The 18,125-nt window shown below is 38.9% G+C and overlaps 1 protein-coding gene across 1 annotated transcript in view; it reads left to right on the top strand.

Annotated features, from left to right (window-relative positions):
* NAA16 (N(alpha)-acetyltransferase 16, NatA auxiliary subunit) overlaps positions 1-17,908 on the top strand; it is a 59,376-nt gene extending 41,468 nt beyond the window's left edge. Inside the window, exons 9-19 of the mRNA XM_010000859.1 lie at positions 6,362-6,434; positions 6,673-6,842; positions 7,219-7,371; positions 9,280-9,408; positions 9,999-10,212; positions 12,475-12,668; positions 12,931-13,039; positions 13,554-13,652; positions 14,251-14,394; positions 16,928-17,025; positions 17,299-17,908. Coding sequence (XP_009999161.1) covers positions 6,362-6,434; positions 6,673-6,842; positions 7,219-7,371; positions 9,280-9,408; positions 9,999-10,212; positions 12,475-12,668; positions 12,931-13,039; positions 13,554-13,652; positions 14,251-14,394; positions 16,928-17,025; positions 17,299-17,499 — 1,584 coding nt within the window. The 3' untranslated portion in view covers positions 17,500-17,908. The remainder of the gene's footprint in view (positions 1-6,361; positions 6,435-6,672; positions 6,843-7,218; positions 7,372-9,279; positions 9,409-9,998; positions 10,213-12,474; positions 12,669-12,930; positions 13,040-13,553; positions 13,653-14,250; positions 14,395-16,927; positions 17,026-17,298) is intronic.
* Positions 17,909-18,125: the final 217 nt, after the last annotated feature.

Below are 18,125 nucleotides of genomic sequence, written 5' to 3'. Positions count from 1 at the left end.
TTTGTGCGGTGTGAGCAGGTAAATGATCTCTTCAGGCAGGTGGTTAAGCTGACAGAGGAGGTTGAAAGACTGAGGGCCATTAGAGAATGTGAAAGTGAAATAGATTGGTGGAGTCATACCCTGGGGCAGATAGAAGAGGTTGGGAAAGTGACGGATCCTCTCCCCTCCTGTCACCAGACAGATGGAGAGGACTCAAGAGATATGAAGGAATGGAAGGAGGTTCGACCTCGGAGAGGCAAGAAAAAATTCTCCCAACCCCTTCCACCCTCTCAGTTGCCCTTGAAGAACAGATACGAGGCTTTGGAAATTCAAGGACAAGAAAATGAAGTTGGAGGGGTAAACTTACCTAGTGAAGAACCTAGGACTCGTCAGTCACCCCGAGTCCTTAGGACTTCTTCAATCAAGAAGGAAAGGAGAGTAATTGTGGTGGGTGACTCCCTTCTGAGGGGGACAGAAGGGCCCATTTGTCGGCCGGACCCATCTCACAGGGAGGTCTGTTGCCTCCCTGGGGCTCGGATTAGGGATGTTAAAAGGAAACTCCCCAATCTTGTGAATTCTTCCGATTACTACCCGCTGCTGATTTTTCAGGTTGGCAGTGATGAAATTATTACAAGAAATGTAAGGGCAATGAAGAGAGACTTCAGGGCCCTGGGACAGCTAGTTAGGGGGTCTGGAGCGCAAGTAGTGTTTGCCTCCATCCCTCCTGCAAGAATGGGTAGGGAGGTATATAGGAAGAGTTTGCAGGTCAACGAATGGTTAAGAGATTGGTGCCATAGCCAGGGTTGTGGTGTGTTGGATCATGGGATGCTATATGAGGCACCTGGACTGATGGTGGCAGGAGGGATGCACCTGTCCCAGAGGGGGAAGAGGCTTTTGGGGCAGGACTTGGCAGGGCTCATTGATAGAGCTTTAAACTAGATGTGATGGGGGAAGGGGAGAAGACCGGGTCTGTTAGGGACAAGCACAAGAGGAACACACCATGGCCCAAAGTCAGGTCGTCCAAGGAGGATTTAGTCCCACCAGTGTGCTCTGTTCGTTTCCTGAAATGCCTGTATGCTAATGCACGCAGCATGGGGAACAAGCAAGAGGAGTTAGAGGTTTGTGTGCGGGCTAAGGGTTATGATCTAGTAGCAATAACAGAGACATGGTGGGACAGCTCACATGACTGGAATGTGGCCATGGATGGTTATGTGCTTTTTAGGAAAGATAGGGCAGGGAAGCGAGGTGGTGGGGTTGCTCTTTATGTGAGAGAGCAACTAGAATGTATTGAGTTTCATGCAGGGGCTGATGAGGGGCATGTTGAAATTCTGTGGGTAAGAATTAAGGGGCAAGCAGGTGCGGGTGACACAGTTGTGGGGGTCTACTACAGACCTCCTGATCAAGGTGAGGAGGTTGATGAGGCTTTCTACAAGCAACTGAAAGCAGCCTCACAACTACAGTCGCTGGTCCTCATGGGAGATTTCAACTACCCTGATATCTGCTGGAAGACTCACACAGCCAGCCTTTCACAGTCTAGGAGGTTCCTCCAATGCATTGATGATAACTTCTTAATGCAAATGGTGGACAAGCCGACTAGAAGAGGAGCGCTGCTGGATCTTGTACTAACCAGCAAGGAGGGCCTTGTTGAAGCAGTGGTGGTCAATGGCAGCCTTGGCTGCAGTGATCATGAGATGGTGGAGTTCAGGATCCTGTGTGGAAGGAACAAAATACCCAGCAGGACCAGAACCCTGGACTTCCACAGGGCAAACTTTGGTCTCCTCAATCATCTATTAAGGGAAATCCCATGGGACAGGGTGCTAGAAAATAAAGGAGCTCAAGATAGCTGGTCAACATTCAAGGACCACTTCTTGCAAGCACAGGATCAGAGTGTCCCAATGGTTAGGAAATCTAGTAAGGGTGCTAGGAGACCTGCATGGTTAAAGAAGGAACTACTGGGCAAACTTAAGTGGAAAAGGAAAATCTATAGATCATGGAAGGAGGGGCTGGTCACTTGGGAGGAATATAGGACTGTTGTCAGAGGATGTAGGGAGGCAATTAGGAAAGCTAAGGCCTCCTTGGAACTTAACCTTGCAAGTCAGGTTAAGGATAATAGAAAGGGCTTTTTCAAGTACATAGCTAGCAAAACTAGCAATAGAGGCAATATTGGCCCATTGAGGAATGAGGTGGGAGCCCTGGTGACAGAGGATATAAAGAAGGCAGAGGTGCTGAATGCCTTCTTTGCCTCTGTCTTCACTCCTGCAGGGTCTCCCTATGAGCCCCAGATTCATATAGCCCCAGAAGAGGTCAAGATAGAGGAAGAGTTTGACATGGTAGATGAAGATTGGGTTAGGGATCAGTTGAGTAATCTGGACATCCATAAATCAATGGGTCCAGATGGAATGCACCCAAGGGTGCTGAGGGAGCTGGCGGAGGTCATTGCTAGGCCACTCTCCATCATCTTCAGTAAATCATGGGCAACAGGTGAGGTGCCTGAGGACTGGAGGATAGCAAATGTCACTCCAGTCTACAAGAAGGGCAAGAAGGAGGACCCGGGTAACTATAGACCGGTCAGCCTCACCTCCATCCCTGGAAAGGTGATGGAACAACTTGTTCTTGTCACTATCTCCAGGCACATCAAGGACATGGGGGTCATCAAGAGCAGTCAGCATGGTTTTATCAAGGGTAAATCATGTTTGACTAACCTCATAGCCTTCTATGAGGAAATTACTAGGTGGATAGATGATGGTAGAGCGGTAGATGTGGTTTATCTTGATTTCAGTAAAGCATTTGACACCGTCTCCCACAGCATCCTTGTAGAAAAGTTGATCAGGTATGGGTTTGGTGATCAGGAAGTGAGGTGGATTAGGAACTGGTTGAAAGGAAGGAGTCAGAGAGTTGTAGTCAATGGGGCAGAATCTGGTTGGAGGTGTGTGACTAGTGGAGTCCCACAGGGGTCGGTACTGGGACCGGTGTTGTTCAACATCTTCATCAACGACCTGGATGAGGGTATAGAATGTACCCTCAGCAAGTTTGCTGATGACACTAAGCTGGGAGGAGTGGCTGACACACCAGAAGGCTGTGCTGCCATTCAGAGAGACTTAGATAGGTTGGAGAGTTGGGCGGGGAGAAACATGATGAAATTCAACAAGGGGAAGTGCAGAGTTTTACATTTGGGGAAGAACAACACCATGTCCCAGTACAGGTTGGGGGCTGAACTGCTGGAGAGTAGTGTAGGTGAAAGAGACCTGGGGGTCCTGGTAGACAGGAGGATGACCATGAGCCAGCAATGTGCCCTTGTGGCCAAGAAGGCCAATGGCATCCTGGGGTGCATTAGAAAGGGTGTGGTTAGTAGGTCAAGAGAGGTTCTCCTCCCCCTCTATTCTGCATTGGTGAGGCCACATCTGGAGTATTGTGTCCAGTTCTGGGCCCCTCAGTTCAAAAAGGACAGGGAACTGCTCGAAAGAGTCCAGCGCAGAGCTACGAAGATGATTAGGGGAGTGGAACATCTCCCTTATGAGGAAAGGCTGAGGGAGCTGGGTCTCTTTAGCTTGGAGAAAAGGAGACTGAGGGGTGACCTCATCAATGTTTACAAATATGTAAGGGGTGAGTGTCAGGGGGACGGAGTTAGGCTTTTCTCAGTGATGACCAGTGATAGGACAAGGGTTGTGGAGTCTCCTTCACTGGAGACATTCAAAACCCACCTGGATGCGTTCCTGTGTGATGTACTCTAGGTGACCCTGCTCTGGCAGGGGGGTTGGACTAGATGATCTCTCAAAGTCCCTTCCAGCCCCTAAGATTCTATGATTCTATGATTCTATGATACTGTTCCATTTAGAAATAATAAAATATTCCTTTCAGGTGCAAGTGGTGACTTTTGGTTACAGATAATAGATGGCAGTAAATCCAAGAGACAGATTTTACTAGTAAATTTGCAGTTGATATGAACACAGAAAAAAAGATCCATACTTCCATACCATTTGTTCTCTGAAGCAGCACATGAACCTGGAATTATTTTCCTGAATTACCAGCAAGAGACTGAAACATAAGCATAAAGAGGGAGGAGAATTATTCTGAGCAGTCATGAGAAACAAAATGCTCTCATTTTCATCAAGAATATCTGCAGTAATCTAACTACCTGATTTGCATTGTTCTTGTAGCTGTTGCTTCCAATGAGTACTTGTTTCCAAAGGTATTGTTCAAAGTAGTTTGCAGAATGACAATATCAGTGTAATTTCTTAGACTGTAGAAGCCACTGCAGTGTTCTGAATTTGGAAGATCGTAGCATCTTTTAAAACATGGTACAGTTTGGTATTGTCCATTACCTCAAGATCAGAGGATTTGATTTCATTGTTGCTGTAAGCTGATTGAAGATGCTCCTGCCAGGAAGTGAGGCTTTCTCACAGCCCCAGAACTGTTCACTGCTATCTTCCCCTGATGATGGAACTAGTAATTGGGCATCTGTATACTGAGGTGGAGCAGAGTGTAGATCATTTAGCCCTGGATGCAGCCACTGGCACTGACCCAAAGCAAGGACCAGGCACATGTGGCTTGGAGATGGTGGCACCATTCTTTTTGGTGGTGTGGTCTTTATCCAGTTGTGAAGCCATCCTCAAAGTGGGCAGTAGTGGAAAAAATTATATGTGGAGTGTAGTGGTGGTGTGTATTAAAGAAGTGAAGGGGTCTTTCTTCCTTTACACACACTTCACTTGCAGTCTGGAAAAGCTGGTGGCTTTGAAAGCAGTTTGAGTTTACTGAAAGTCATATGAGAATAGCTTTCAGAATACTTTGAAGATGCAGTGAAAAGCAGCAAGGAAGTAACACTTAATCTATTGCACACATACATTGCAAGCCTGCTTCCTAAGCAGATGCTTATTTCTCCATTTAAACTCACTTTAGAGAAGAGAATCTTCAAAGTTCTTCTGAGGTTGGTGAGAGATTCCTTGTAGTAAATGGATGTCTGAGGCCAGAGAATGGCTTAATGCTTTTATTTGCCTTTGTCCATTTACTTGTGACTTCTTGACACTTCTTTATAATTTTGTAGTTATTTTAAGTCTAGTAACATTTTATTATATTTGAGGACATTTTGCTACCAGAAACCATTTCTTATGAGGCATTTATACATTTTATTACACTTTTGAGACATTTACAGTGGCTGCTTATGACTTTGGTGTGTCACCACTACTTTATTTGAAAGAAAATGTTTGGCATTACTTGTCTATTGTATTGAATTAGATTAAATAAAGTAGTATCCTTCAAATTGTGTACTTTGATGTTCTAGAACAAAGTTTATTCCCTTCCCCTCCTCTCAAAAAGTGTAACTTGAAGTGGACACGTATTTTGTCAAATCCTGCTTTAAATCTTGCCGTCTCTCCACAATATATTTTATTTTACTCTTGCAACCAGCTTATTTTAATGTAGGATCATCTTGCTTCTAACTGTTGAAGTTTTAGGTTTTGGCCATCTACAGGTTTCAACCAATTGGTGAATGTAGCCATTATCCTGCTATGTTTACTGTCAGATCTTATATTTTTTAAGGCCCTTCTGTGTTTTATGTATACTTGGATCATATTTCTTTCCTTCTTCAGTGTAGTTTTTGTTTCCTTAGGAGGTTAGTTACTTGCTGTATATGGCAGGCATGTTTAAAAATGCTTAGAAATACTACATGGCACTTGCAAGCCATGGGCCTGGTGTCAGGATAGTTCATTGTCATGAAATGCAGATACTAACGTTTGCATGTATTGTAAATGTCAAACTCATATAGTGTGAATTCAAAAATGTAGGGGTGAATTTTGAGTTTCAACCTTGAAATGAACTACAGTATTGTTGACAAGGTCTGAATTTGGAAAGCATTAGCCTTAAATCAATCAGTATGTAGGCTTTTATGTAAAAGATGCAGTCTAAAAATGTATTGTTGCCTAGAATATAACAGCAACAAAACTTTAATAGTACATATCAGCCTGTCAGCTAACAACAGAAGTCTGTTCTAAATCTTCATTGTTATGAAAGTTTGTGCAGAATCTTTCCCACAGCAACTTTCTGGAGTTGGCTCAGTTTGAACACTTAAAAACTAGTAGCATAAATAAATAAAATTTCATAAATACAATGTGAAAAGGAAATTAATTGCATCTACTCTATTACTTTCTGCTGTAAGCTGCTAAAGATTATATCTGTTTCCCTGTCATACCACCAGTTAAAATGGGTAATGAAAAGTATCTTGTGAAAGGTGAAGTGAACTATATGAGGATATATCAATTTTTTTCAAAATTAAGTAATTATTTTAGTATAGTTTCTCTAATTTTGCCCAAGTTTTCTTTCAATGTGTTAATTTGTGTAAATGTTATAGTAAAGCATAACTTAAGTTAGCATTCTTTTTTATATGCAGGTTTCTACAATCCAAGAACTTGTTACTGGTTATGAAGCCTCTTTGAAAACTTGTGACCTTTTTAGTATATGTGGTAAGGTTTTATGGTCCTATATTAATTGCACTGTAATTACTAATAGTGTTTATGGCAGTTTTCAAGAGCTGTTGAAGTGCTGATACTTTTTGGAAGAAGATAGTTGTAATACCTTCTAGTAAATGAGTGCATTACAGGAAATATCTGCTGGATTTGCCAAGCCTTGAGTTTGTTTGTTTTTTTCAAATGCAGTTTTCAACCTTACTGGTTACTGGTAACTGTTTCCATTTTGTTGCAGAGAACGGAGAGAAAGAGCCCCCAACGACACTGCTTTGGGTTCAGTATTTCCTGGCACAGCACTTTGACAAACTTGGCCAGTGTTCTTTGGCTTTGGAGTATGTTAATGCTGCCATTGCAAGCACTCCAACATTAATAGAACTGTTCTATTTAAAAGCAAGAATTTACAAGGTAAAAAGTGACTTTGGACATGTGAAGTACCTAGCTTAATTAAAAAAAACCAAAAAAACACAAAACAAACATCAAATTGGTGTGAATGTGTGGATAGTACTTCAGTTAGCAATGGTTATGGGCCTGGATTTTCATGTGGGTTTCTTTGCTCACTGTTCTGTCAGGAAGAAAAGAAAACCTCTTTTGTTTAGGTTTTGCAAAGCAAGTCACAACATGCAGCAAATTTTCATTCTGAAAAAAACTCTGGGGGCAGGGGAGAGTGAACAATAATACTTCCTTTTGTTATTTCTGAGGGAGAAATACCAGCAACTAGATTTCAAGAGCTGGTCAATGGCAGGCTTGTACTGAAGTTAACTGTTTGGTTCCTCCCTGACAGCATGTAGGTAACCTCAAGGAAGCTGCCAAATGGATGGATGAAGCCCAGTCTTTGGATACTGCAGACAGGTTTATCAATTCTAAATGTGCTAAATACATGCTGCGAGCAAATATGGTGAAGGATGCAGAGGAGATGTGCTCTAAATTCACAAGGGTAGGTAGTGCTTTAATGAAGAAAGGTTTTGTTTGCCTCTGGCAGTTAATTTTTCATTCACGTAGGTTTTGACAAAAAAACTATCTTGTATTAGCGTTCATTTTTAAGATAATGCTCTTACACTAGTGATAAATATCTACGTAGAGTCACAGAATGATTTGGATTAGAAGGGGCCTTTTAAAGATCATCTAGTCCAACTCTCCTTGCATTGGCAGGGACACCTCCCGCTAGAGCAGGTTGCATAAAGACCCATTCAACCTGACCTTGAGCACTTCCAATCATGGGGCATCCACAGCTGCTCTGGGCAGCCTGTGCCAGTGTCTCTTAATCTTCACAGTAAAGAACTTCCTTATATCCAGTCCAAACCCACCCTCTTTCAGTTTAAAACTGTTGTCCCAGATCCTTTCCCTACAGGCATTGGTGAAAAGTCTCGGTCTTCCTTATAAGCTCCCTCTATATATTGAAAGTACAGTAAGGTCTCCCTGGAGCCTTATCTTCTCCAGCCTGAACAACCCCAACAAACAATTCCAACTCTCTCAGCCTTTCTTCATAGAAGAGCTGTTCTAGCCCTCTGCTGTTCATGAACCTGCTCTAATAGGTCCATACCCATCTTGTGCTGGAGGCCTCAGAGCTGGATACAGTATTCCAGCTGTATAGGCCCCATAAAAACTGGAAGAAATGGTGGTTTACAAGTGGTTGTCTGGCAGTATTATTTATTGACATAATTCTAAGTACCTCTCTGGAAATGCATCTGATGGATACCTTGTTTGCAAAGCTTGCTGTTTCCCAGTAAGACTATCTGTGCTGCAGTTGCACAGGAGTGTGCACTTTATTAATTATCATTTAGCATTAACATAATTTTGACTTGAACATTCAGTTCATGTAAGCCAGTATTACAGGCAAAAAATTTATTCAAGCAAATCCTATCCTTAAAAGATGGGGAAAGCACTTCAAGTTCTGTATTTTTGACATTGAACAAAATTTAGCTCATAAATACCAGATTTCCATATTATGTAAGTAACTAAATATGAAGACAGCTGCTTGGTGGGATTTCCAGGAGCACATAAATGAATTAGGCTCCTTAATTCTTCTTGATTTTAAGTGTGAAAATACTTGAGATTGACACCAGGCTTTTGGTATCACTTTCTAAGAATGGTGTCATATTTCTAAGAATTACTGAAAAATTTTATTTCTATGCTTCTCAGAAGTGTTTGAGCAAGACATACAGAACTCTAGCATAGGTGCCAAGGTAGGATAAATCTGATCCTAAATAATTAGATGTTGTGAGTTGAGCTGGGTTTTCTTTGTAGTATAAAGGCTGTTCTAAATATTTGGTGGCTAGCATTTATGATATGTGAAATGTGCTTCCAGTTTGCTTAATCTTTACCTAGAGCATTGCAACTATAAAAAATAAATCCTACTATTTTTTCTTGTAGAAGTATGAAATACAAATCTAACTTCATTTATTTAGACTAACAAGTTCTAAGAAACTTAGAATTATTTGTACCACATGATAAGGCAGTAAATACTGGTGATTTTTTAGATTAGGAGATGCCAGATACCTGACAGGAAAAAACAAAATTATTTGTTCAACTTCCAAGGTTTTAACACTGGTGTTATTTTCTTCCCCCAAATTGTAAAAATAAGACTGTATACTAGTATCAAATCTTAAAAAAAATTTATCTGCTGAGACACTAATCTTGTTCAGGTATTTTCTGTTTCTATCTTGGGGAACATAGTGTATCACAAGTATTATTCTTAGTCACTAGGTGGTTATATCTATTTTCTGTTGTATTCCAAGTAGTTGAAGGATTGATTGTTTCCTGCTAATGGCCTGAAACTAGCCATAGTTGAAAGAAGCAGCTGGTAAATTATAATAGCAAAAAGTGATAATGATACTTGTTTTAGGAAGGAACTTCTGCTATGGAAAACCTAAACGAGATGCAGTGTATGTGGTTCCAGACTGAATGTGCTGCAGCTTATCAAAGGCTAGGGAAGTATGGTGATGCCTTGAAAAAATGCCATGAAGTAGAAAGGGTAAGTAGGTGCCACCATCCATTAATTAACCACTGTTTCTCTCACGCTAATGCATATATTTGCTGATGTGATCAGCATGATTTGCTTTGCATGTGAAGTTTCTAGTATAAGGATTTTTAAAAGCTGGTTAATACTTGTTGATTTATTGTAATAGATGCCATCCTTAGCTATTATATGACAAACGATTATTTGAAGTGAAAAAGATTCAGTGTAAATACCATGTCTCCTAACTATACAACTATTTATACATTAACTTGATGCTTTAGCAGATTGGTTGGTTTTTTGTTGGTGTTTTTTTTTTTAATTGAAGCAATCACATTTCAGTTGGCTTTTAAAGAGTTTCTGAAGTCTTTGAACAATCACATTTTAGTTTTTGTTTACAAAACAAGATTTTTCTGTGTGGTTTTTTCCTTTCTGACAGGATCTCTTGGACCATGACTATTAAGAATTTTTTCTTTACCTGCTAAAATATTGCCTGTAAATAGTATCAGTTGTAACTTTATTCACCTCCATCTAATTAAAAAAAAAATAAAATAGGCTAAGTAAAGGAAGTGCATAAGAGTTGTGTGTGTTTTCTTTTTTGCTTGAAGCATTTTTTCGAGATAACGGATGATCAATTTGATTTCCACACATACTGCATGAGAAAGATGACTCTTCGTGCCTATGTAGATCTTTTGAGATTAGAAGATGTGCTCAGGAAACATGCCTTCTACTTCAAGGCTGCTCGATCAGCAATTGAAATCTACTTGAAGCTCCATGATAATCCTCTTACCAATGAAAGCAAAGAACAAGAAGTGAATTCAGGTATTTAGACCATAATGGAGGATCATATGTGTACGACACATGTAAAAGCTTATTAAGCTAAGTAAGTTATTTACCATAGAGTAAATGAGTTGTAACATAGACAAGTTTTTTTCTCTTTTCTGTCATGATTTGATAACTGAAAAGAGATCACAGATAACACGCTACAGCCTTCTTCCTCTCTTGATTTCTTCTCATCATATTGTAAAGCTGGTATGTGGATGAACCCATACTGTAGTTGGAGTACTTGGAGAACTTCCATTTCAGACTATTAAAAGGGAAAATAAAATTTGTTTCAGCCATTTATCCATTTAAACAGGAGATAAATGGTATTAACAGTTGAATTATGAAACAATAGATTTTGTGGGAAAGAAGTCTGAACTGTAAGTGTAATTTGATGTACTTTAATTTTTACATTGTAATACTAGTTAACACTGCATTACATTTAATAATTTTTCACATAACTTCAGGACCAAAGAGTACATGGATAAGTGTGTGTATTAGCAAAATTATTACTTAGGAAATTATTTAAAGCTAGTGTTAAATGAAAAGCAGACTTTCTAAAACCAGTGGGTCATGGCTTGGAAATCTGAGGATTCAATGACAGATGAACTATGGGGCATTTTCCTTTAAGACAAACAGTTGCTTCTCCTTACATGGAATCACAGTTACTGATGACACTGCAGTGACTGTTCCCTAAAGGGGTGAAAGTAATGTGTAGTTCTTTGCAAAGGGAAAGACATTTGACATGGTGAAATAGTTAAACTAAACCAAAAGTGCCACTTAGTATTGCCAGTACAGTTGTACCTTTGATATAGAGGTAAATAATAAGTTTTTCCATATCTGCCTACATATAATGAAGTACATTTCAGGAAGAAACTAGATATCAGGAAGAAATTCTTCACCATGAGGGTTACAAGGTGCAAGAATAGGTTGCCCAGGGAGGTTGTTGATGCCTCCTCCCCGGAGGTGTTTAAGGCCAGGTTGGGTGAGGCTTGTGCAGCCTGGTCTAGTGTGAGGTGTCCCTGCTCATAGCAGGGAGGTTGGATCCTGATGATCTTTAAGGTCCCTTCCATCCTCAACCGTTCTTATGATTCTATATGAAAAGAGGCACATTTCACAGCACTTGCATATTTTTCTCTCCAATTTTAAATTGTTTTGTACATAATGTAAGATTGGTGTGTGACAGAGGGTCTTGATAGCAGTATGTCATAGAAACTGAGAGTCTAAGAATTCATGGTAGGTCATTTGCCTGCTGTGGGGATTCAGTAGGTTCATCCCCAAAGGAAGGACAGCACTCTATGAAGGGGGTAAAAAAAGCACTGCCTTCCCTATTGCAGAATGGTGACTGGCTCCAGAAGAGAGGTCAAGGTGCCACAGCCACAAAAAAATCTATTAGTCCCTCACTAGCACATTCTTCTGTTCCTTGCAACATAATTAGCATGAGATCTGTACTCAGTGAACTCCAGAATAAACAGAGTGGAAATTACAGTATTATTCTGGCTAAGCTGCTGAGATCAGTGGTGCAGAAGGGGAGGAATAAGAAGTGAATGGAAAGGCTGTGAAGGCTCCTCTCTTCTATGTGAACCTGTAGGAAACCATGTTTTTGTGTGTTCTGTATTTCATGCAACTGTTAAACCTTCTTAGTTTATCTAAGTGCTAGTCCAGTCTAAAAATCTGAACACAACAAGCACCTTAAGATTCATATAATGGTCTTGCTAATACAGAGTATTTTACCACTCTTCACCCCAAGCAGTATCAGTTTTTGCTTGCATCCATTTAGTTGTCCCATGGCATTTGCAGAAAATCAATGCAGTAATCGTGGCTGTATGTTGTTCAAACACTTTAGTGAAAGATAAGTTTATTTTAAGATGAAGTGTAGATCTGTATGATCTAGTTTGCATTAGAAGGAAGCTGAGCTACAGTCAGTGTGAGACTTCAGTGTCTTGTCTGTTTTCTAAGGTACAGCCTGTCAGAGATGCAACAACTTCATGTAGTTAACCTTTCAAATAGTTGAGGTTTTTGTAACAACCATGTAAGAGGAAGAAATGCCAGACCAAGTGCTCTGTTATGCTGTAAATAGTAATCCAGTAGTAATGTTGGACTATATAGGAGTCTGTCAAGTGCTGATATTTATGGAAATCATTCTCTAAGTGTGCTGTTTTGATATGGGGGAGGAGCCGAGTGGCATTTGAGAGAAGTGAGAATTTTTTTAATTGAATGATCTCATAGTATAAATTACCTGTTTGTTATCTTAATCTGCAGAAAATCTCTCAGCCAAAGAACTGAAGAAAATGCTTAGCAAGCAAAGAAGAGCACAGAAGAAAGCAAAACTTGAAGAGGAAAGAAAACATGCAGAAAGAGAGCGACAACAAAAGAATCAAAAGAAAAAGCGAGATGAAGAGGAGGAGGAAACTAGTGGACCTAGGGAAGAGCTAGTTCCTGAAAAACTGGAAAGGGTTAGAATGGTCTTTTGTGTTAAATTAATATGATTATCATAAAAAGCCTATAATAAAATTACTGTCAGGTTCTTGGTTTTTAAAGTAATACTTTACTAAATCAAAGTTAGATATTAATATGATTCTATGGATGTTATTTTCTTTAAATTTGTTGGTTTTTTTAACACTAGGCCTTCCTTCATTAAAATAGATAATGAACACCTTTGGTATTTCTTATTTTACGTTGTAAGCTTTAAATTTCACTGTGTTTTTATTAAAACAGGTAGAAAATCCATTAGAAGAAGCCATTAAGTTCCTTATACCACTTAAGAATCTTATTGGAGATGACATAGAAACACATTTATTAGCATTTGAAATATACTTTAGAAAAGGTAAAGTACTGCATAATTTTCGTTTGCTTTACAAAATGTTAACCCTTCACTGCAACCTGTGTTACCTAAGCATAGCCTAAAATGGTGTGAAACAGATTTACTTAACTGAAGCTGAGCTTTGCGTCATATCCAGTAATCATAAGTGAATAGCATTTTTGTTTGACCACCCTTCAAACAAGCAAGAAAAAACCCTAAGAGGCAAAGTAAGTTATAGTATATACTGATAAATGCTGTAGAAAGATATTTGCAATGTGATCTTTAATTATCTAGGGGAAATAAAGCCAAACAGATAGTTAGTAACAACATGTAGGTTGTGTTGCCAGAGCTCAAGCAGCAGGTATTTCTATTTTATTAAGCAATTGGGATTGGAAAAATAAATCTGTAGTTCTGTGTAGGCATTGATGTTCCTACTGTTTGCACTAGATTTAGGAAAGAAAACAGTAGTAGATTATAAGGAGAGAAAGTTCTGTGCTCTTAATCTTGGTATATTTTTGTTTTTTTCTCCTTCCCACAGGAAAGTTTCTGTTGATGTTGCAGTCTGTCAAAAGAGCTTTTGCTATCAACAGTAATAACCCATGGCTACATGAGTGCTTGATTAAATTCTCTAAAGCTGGTATGTGTATAGGTAGAAAATACATATGTATGAAGATGCAAGATGTTATATCGTAGAAGGACGTTACTATGTAGTTCTGTAATGTATCTTGAAACAAAAATTACTTTTGAAACAAAAATAAAGAAGAAGAAAAATAAAAATACATGGTTAGTTTTGCATGGTAATACCTAGGAAAACACAAGTGGTGGTGTTATGCAGGGTACTGTGTGTGTATGTGTTATACACCTTCCTTCATTAATCCACCAGGTGGACCAAATAACTCATTTTGGCTAGATTTTACAGACTATAACAGGTGTTCCAAAGATCCTCAAAAATCTTAAATTTTAAGAAAATATGTGGCAGATATGGAAGAAAGGTTATAACTGAAGTATGCATTGTGAACTTGTGAGAAGAAAATCTACACAACAGAGCACCCTTCATGAATGTTCAATCTGTAAATGCATGAGTGATGTTTGCGTTGATGTGTTTTGGACTAAAATTTGTTTCTTTCTGTGCTCAGATTTTTAAAATGGGAATTTTAGCAATGATTTTGTGGTTTCCCCACTTTTTCTACAATTTTTAAATGTCTTTTTTCTCCCTCTTACCTTTCCCTTTCTAGTATCTGACCATAGTAATCTCCCAGAAATTGTGAGCAAGGTCCTAACTCAAGAAATGCAGAAAATCTTCGTTAATAAAAACTTGGAAAGTTTTAATGAAGAATTTCTCAAACACAATGCTACCTCCATTCAGCACCAGCTGTCAGGTTTGTTTAACTTTTCAGTGCTATTGAAAAGGAGAAGATGTACTTGATTGAAATCCATAATTTTTATCTACAGTCCATAATTCATATATAAATTCCAATGAGCCAGAAATTCATGTTTACATAAGGGTTTTTTCTGCCTGCTTTTACTCTATACAAAAACTCATTCACTTTTTTTTATTAGATGCTTAAGGAACCTGCTTCTTGCCTCTGAAAAGTGCAAGTTAACCACCACAGATAATCAAGTATGGAAGCGCTGTCATACCTCCTCTTGCAGCTTCCAGTTTTGAAATGTCTAAAATGTATTGTTCATCTCCCTTAAAAGAAGGTTAGGTAACCTACCCCAAACTTAGAGAGGCCATGGAAAGATCCCTGTTCAAGGGCAGCATCCTGTGAAATACTTGCACCTCTTTCCTGTGAGCAGGCTCAAGATTTGGGAAGTCAAGTACAGTTATCTTAGCAGGCAATTGCTCCTGATTCTTACAGGTGTTTTCTTCCACTTTTGTCATGGTTGAGCATCTAACAATATGTTTTCCATATTGTACTTTCTGGTCCTCCTTTATTAAGGAAAATAGTACAGTCACTTTGTCACTGTAGTTGTACAGGCTAAGACTGTCTTCTGAGTTTGGCTTTACTCTGTCTACATCTTCAGTGCCTTTGAGAAGAACCCAAGTTAGATCATTGACAGTGGTGGCATCTGTGTTAGAGAGATGTCAGGGACCCCTTTGGAGAAGGTCAGTCTATCCACATTAAGTGGAAGTGAGGGACTTAAATGTGTGGAAGCTCCTTTGAGTCAATCTATGGACCCGAAGGTTCATCACTGTGGTCAAACATTGTTTCAATTCACAGGCAGTGGGGAACAAATATGGGATGAGGATTTTGAAGTGAAATTGGGAATGAACTAACCATGGACGTGTCCTTGGTAGCTTTAAGTCTTTATCTACGTGTCAATCTTCTGTTTATACTGAAACAAGTTTTAAGTGATTGACTTACCTGCTATACAATTTATAATTTCTTAACTGTCATCTTGAATTCAAGTTTGAAAAACATAAAGGTCTGAAAGACCTGAACCTTAAGCCTGAGAGGACAAATTAATTTTTTCTTAGCTTAAAATGATTACTGGTAAAACAGTAATAAGCATAGCCTCCTTGACTTTAAACAAATTTAACTAATTTGTTTTTTGACAATGATGACTGAAACCCAAATACATTCAGTCTAGCAATTTACTTTCTGAAATCTTCTAGATACAAAAAGCAGTTAGAACTACAAAACTTTCTTTGGAAACTTCTAAATAAGGCAAACAAATTTAGTAATGGGGGAAATGAGCAAGAGGAGACAGTGTAATTCAGTATGCATGTTTTAACTTTTTTAGTAAAGTGATTTGTTAGGCTTTTTGTTCTTTGTAGTAGTTTATGTATGGTGTGTCTGGGAAAAGGAAGGTATATAAAATGTCTACACGTTAATTAAGATGAAATTTTAAGTTAAGACAGCGATAATGTGGGGAGCAATACAGTATTTTGCAGAGATGCCCAGATCAGTTTTGATCAACTGTTTGTGGTCCAAGAAGCTGCATTATTGCATTAATGAAATGTCTGTCTTCCCACTGACATACTCTAGTACAGGCAAAGCACCAAACTTGGATTACACATTCCCTGTACTTAAGCTATTACACTCAGCTCCAGGTTAGTCACCCAGCTTGTTCTTACATTCTGCCATATGAACATGCACTGGTCTGAATTTCTTCTGGACTGTGTTCCACAACTTGGTAACTATATAGTTCACTTACCTCCAGTACCTTTCAAAAGAATTCAGACTATCTTTGAGTAAACATCTTTTACTCACATCTACATTTGTGGGATGGATTTCATTTAGCCTGCTGATCTGAAGAGCTTAGTTACCAACAAACTGAGTTAGTTCTCGACTGGCAAGTCTTCAGTGAAGTGAGGCATTTCACCCTTGCAGAAGCTCATCTGTGTTACTCAATCCTTATGTTTCTAATAAATTCAAAGTAGCTTTAGTTTTGTTAATTATGGACCTCTGAAGATTGAGTCCAACCCTGCTGTCAGAGCAGGACTAAAACTAGGGCTGATCACTCAGAAATGCATTCAGACAGGTCTTGAAAGTCTCCAGAGAAGGAGACTCCACAACCTCTCTGGGCAGCCTGTTCCAGTGGTCTATAACGCTTTCAGTAAAGAAGTTCTTCCTTGTGTTGAGGTGAAACTTCCTGTGCTCAAACTTAAATCCATTGTCCCTTGTCCTATCACAGGGCATAAGTGAAAAGAGGTTGCCCCTGCTTTCTTGATGCCCAGCCCTCATGTATTTATAGACATTAATTAGATCCCCTCTCAGGCTTCTCCTCTCTAGACTAGTCTCTTAGCCTTTCCTCATAAGGCAGGTGTTCCAGTCCCTGCTTTATTAAATCTTGGGAGAAGTCGTAATTCACATGGATTTATATGGTTTTGAGTTCTGTGTGTCTGTATGTGCGGTATTGCATTTAGGAACACCATCTAAGTTTTGTGTTCTTTCTTGTGATAAGGTGCAAAGATGATGTATTTCCTGGACAAATCAAGACAAGAAAAAGCAATTGCTGTTGCTACTAGGTTGGACAAAAACATGAAAGACAGAAATGTGAAGGTAAAATATAGTATTGAAAGCAAAAAAAAAAAAGAGTGGGTTTTTAAATAACATATACTTAACTGCAGGAGATTGTATATGTTTTATACATCATAATTAATATTGCTTGAAAGAACAAGGTTTCAGGTGTTGTTTTTTTCTCCTAAGTAACTATAGGATATCTGAATACCAACAGAGGACTTGTTTCCTCAGATTAGTATTGTTCAACAGTACATCTTTAATAATAGAACAATTGTAAATCACATTTATTAACTGTTGCTTTTGTTTCTTCAGACATTAACAAAGGTTTTTGAGGCCCTGCTTGATGGCAGTTTTGGAAGCTGCCACACTCAATGTGAAGAATATCAAGCAGCATGTCATAAACTGTTTCCTTTTACGTCTGCCTTTATGCCTGCCACAAACGAGGACGATAGCAGCATTGCTTCTGTGAATCATACAGCCATTAACCATGATTTGCTGTCTAATGAAATCTGAAGCAGTGGGTGCAAGCCCGTGTGCCTGGATACCCACATGCACACATGTGTACAAAACTCTGACTCTCATTACATGCTGGCTGGATACAGATCAGGGTTACTTTTCCAGGTTGTATTTTAATATCTTTAACAGGTATAAAAATATTTGGATAGTTAAATGAAATGGAGTATGCTATTAGTTATTTTTTTCTCCCAACAAAAACTGCCAATATTTATGTAAACGTTATCCTTAATCAGCATTTTTCATGTTTATACTTGTACAGTTTTAAGTCTTTTAATAATCCATCAGCCCTCCCTCACAAAAAATTATGGATGTTAAAGACTGCTCTCACGTAAGTGTCATTACATATACAAATAAATATGATCATATCTTGTTAATAAATTATAATTTGAACGGTTTTAGCAGATTAAGACTGAAGTGCTGCTTGAATTTCCCTCTTTATCTTATACTGGGTTTTAGAATTTTTTTTCCTGATTATTTTTTTGGGGGTTTTTATGGGTTTTTTGTTTTTATCTTTGGTCAGTTTGATTTCTTTTGAAGCACAGTGCTAACGAAAGCATTAGAGGTTTGCATGTTTTTGTCAGGTGTGTATCGTATATGGAACCAGTAATGATGGCTATGAAGAC

The sequence above is a fragment of the Chaetura pelagica genome, unplaced genomic scaffold, assembly GCF_000747805.2.
Source record: "Chaetura pelagica isolate M959 unplaced genomic scaffold, ChaPel_1.0 scaffold115, whole genome shotgun sequence".
In the NCBI taxonomy this organism is placed as follows: Eukaryota; Metazoa; Chordata; class Aves; order Apodiformes; family Apodidae; genus Chaetura; species Chaetura pelagica.
Note: the sequence above shows the minus strand (reverse complement) of the source record. Positions and strands in the feature narration are given on the sequence as shown.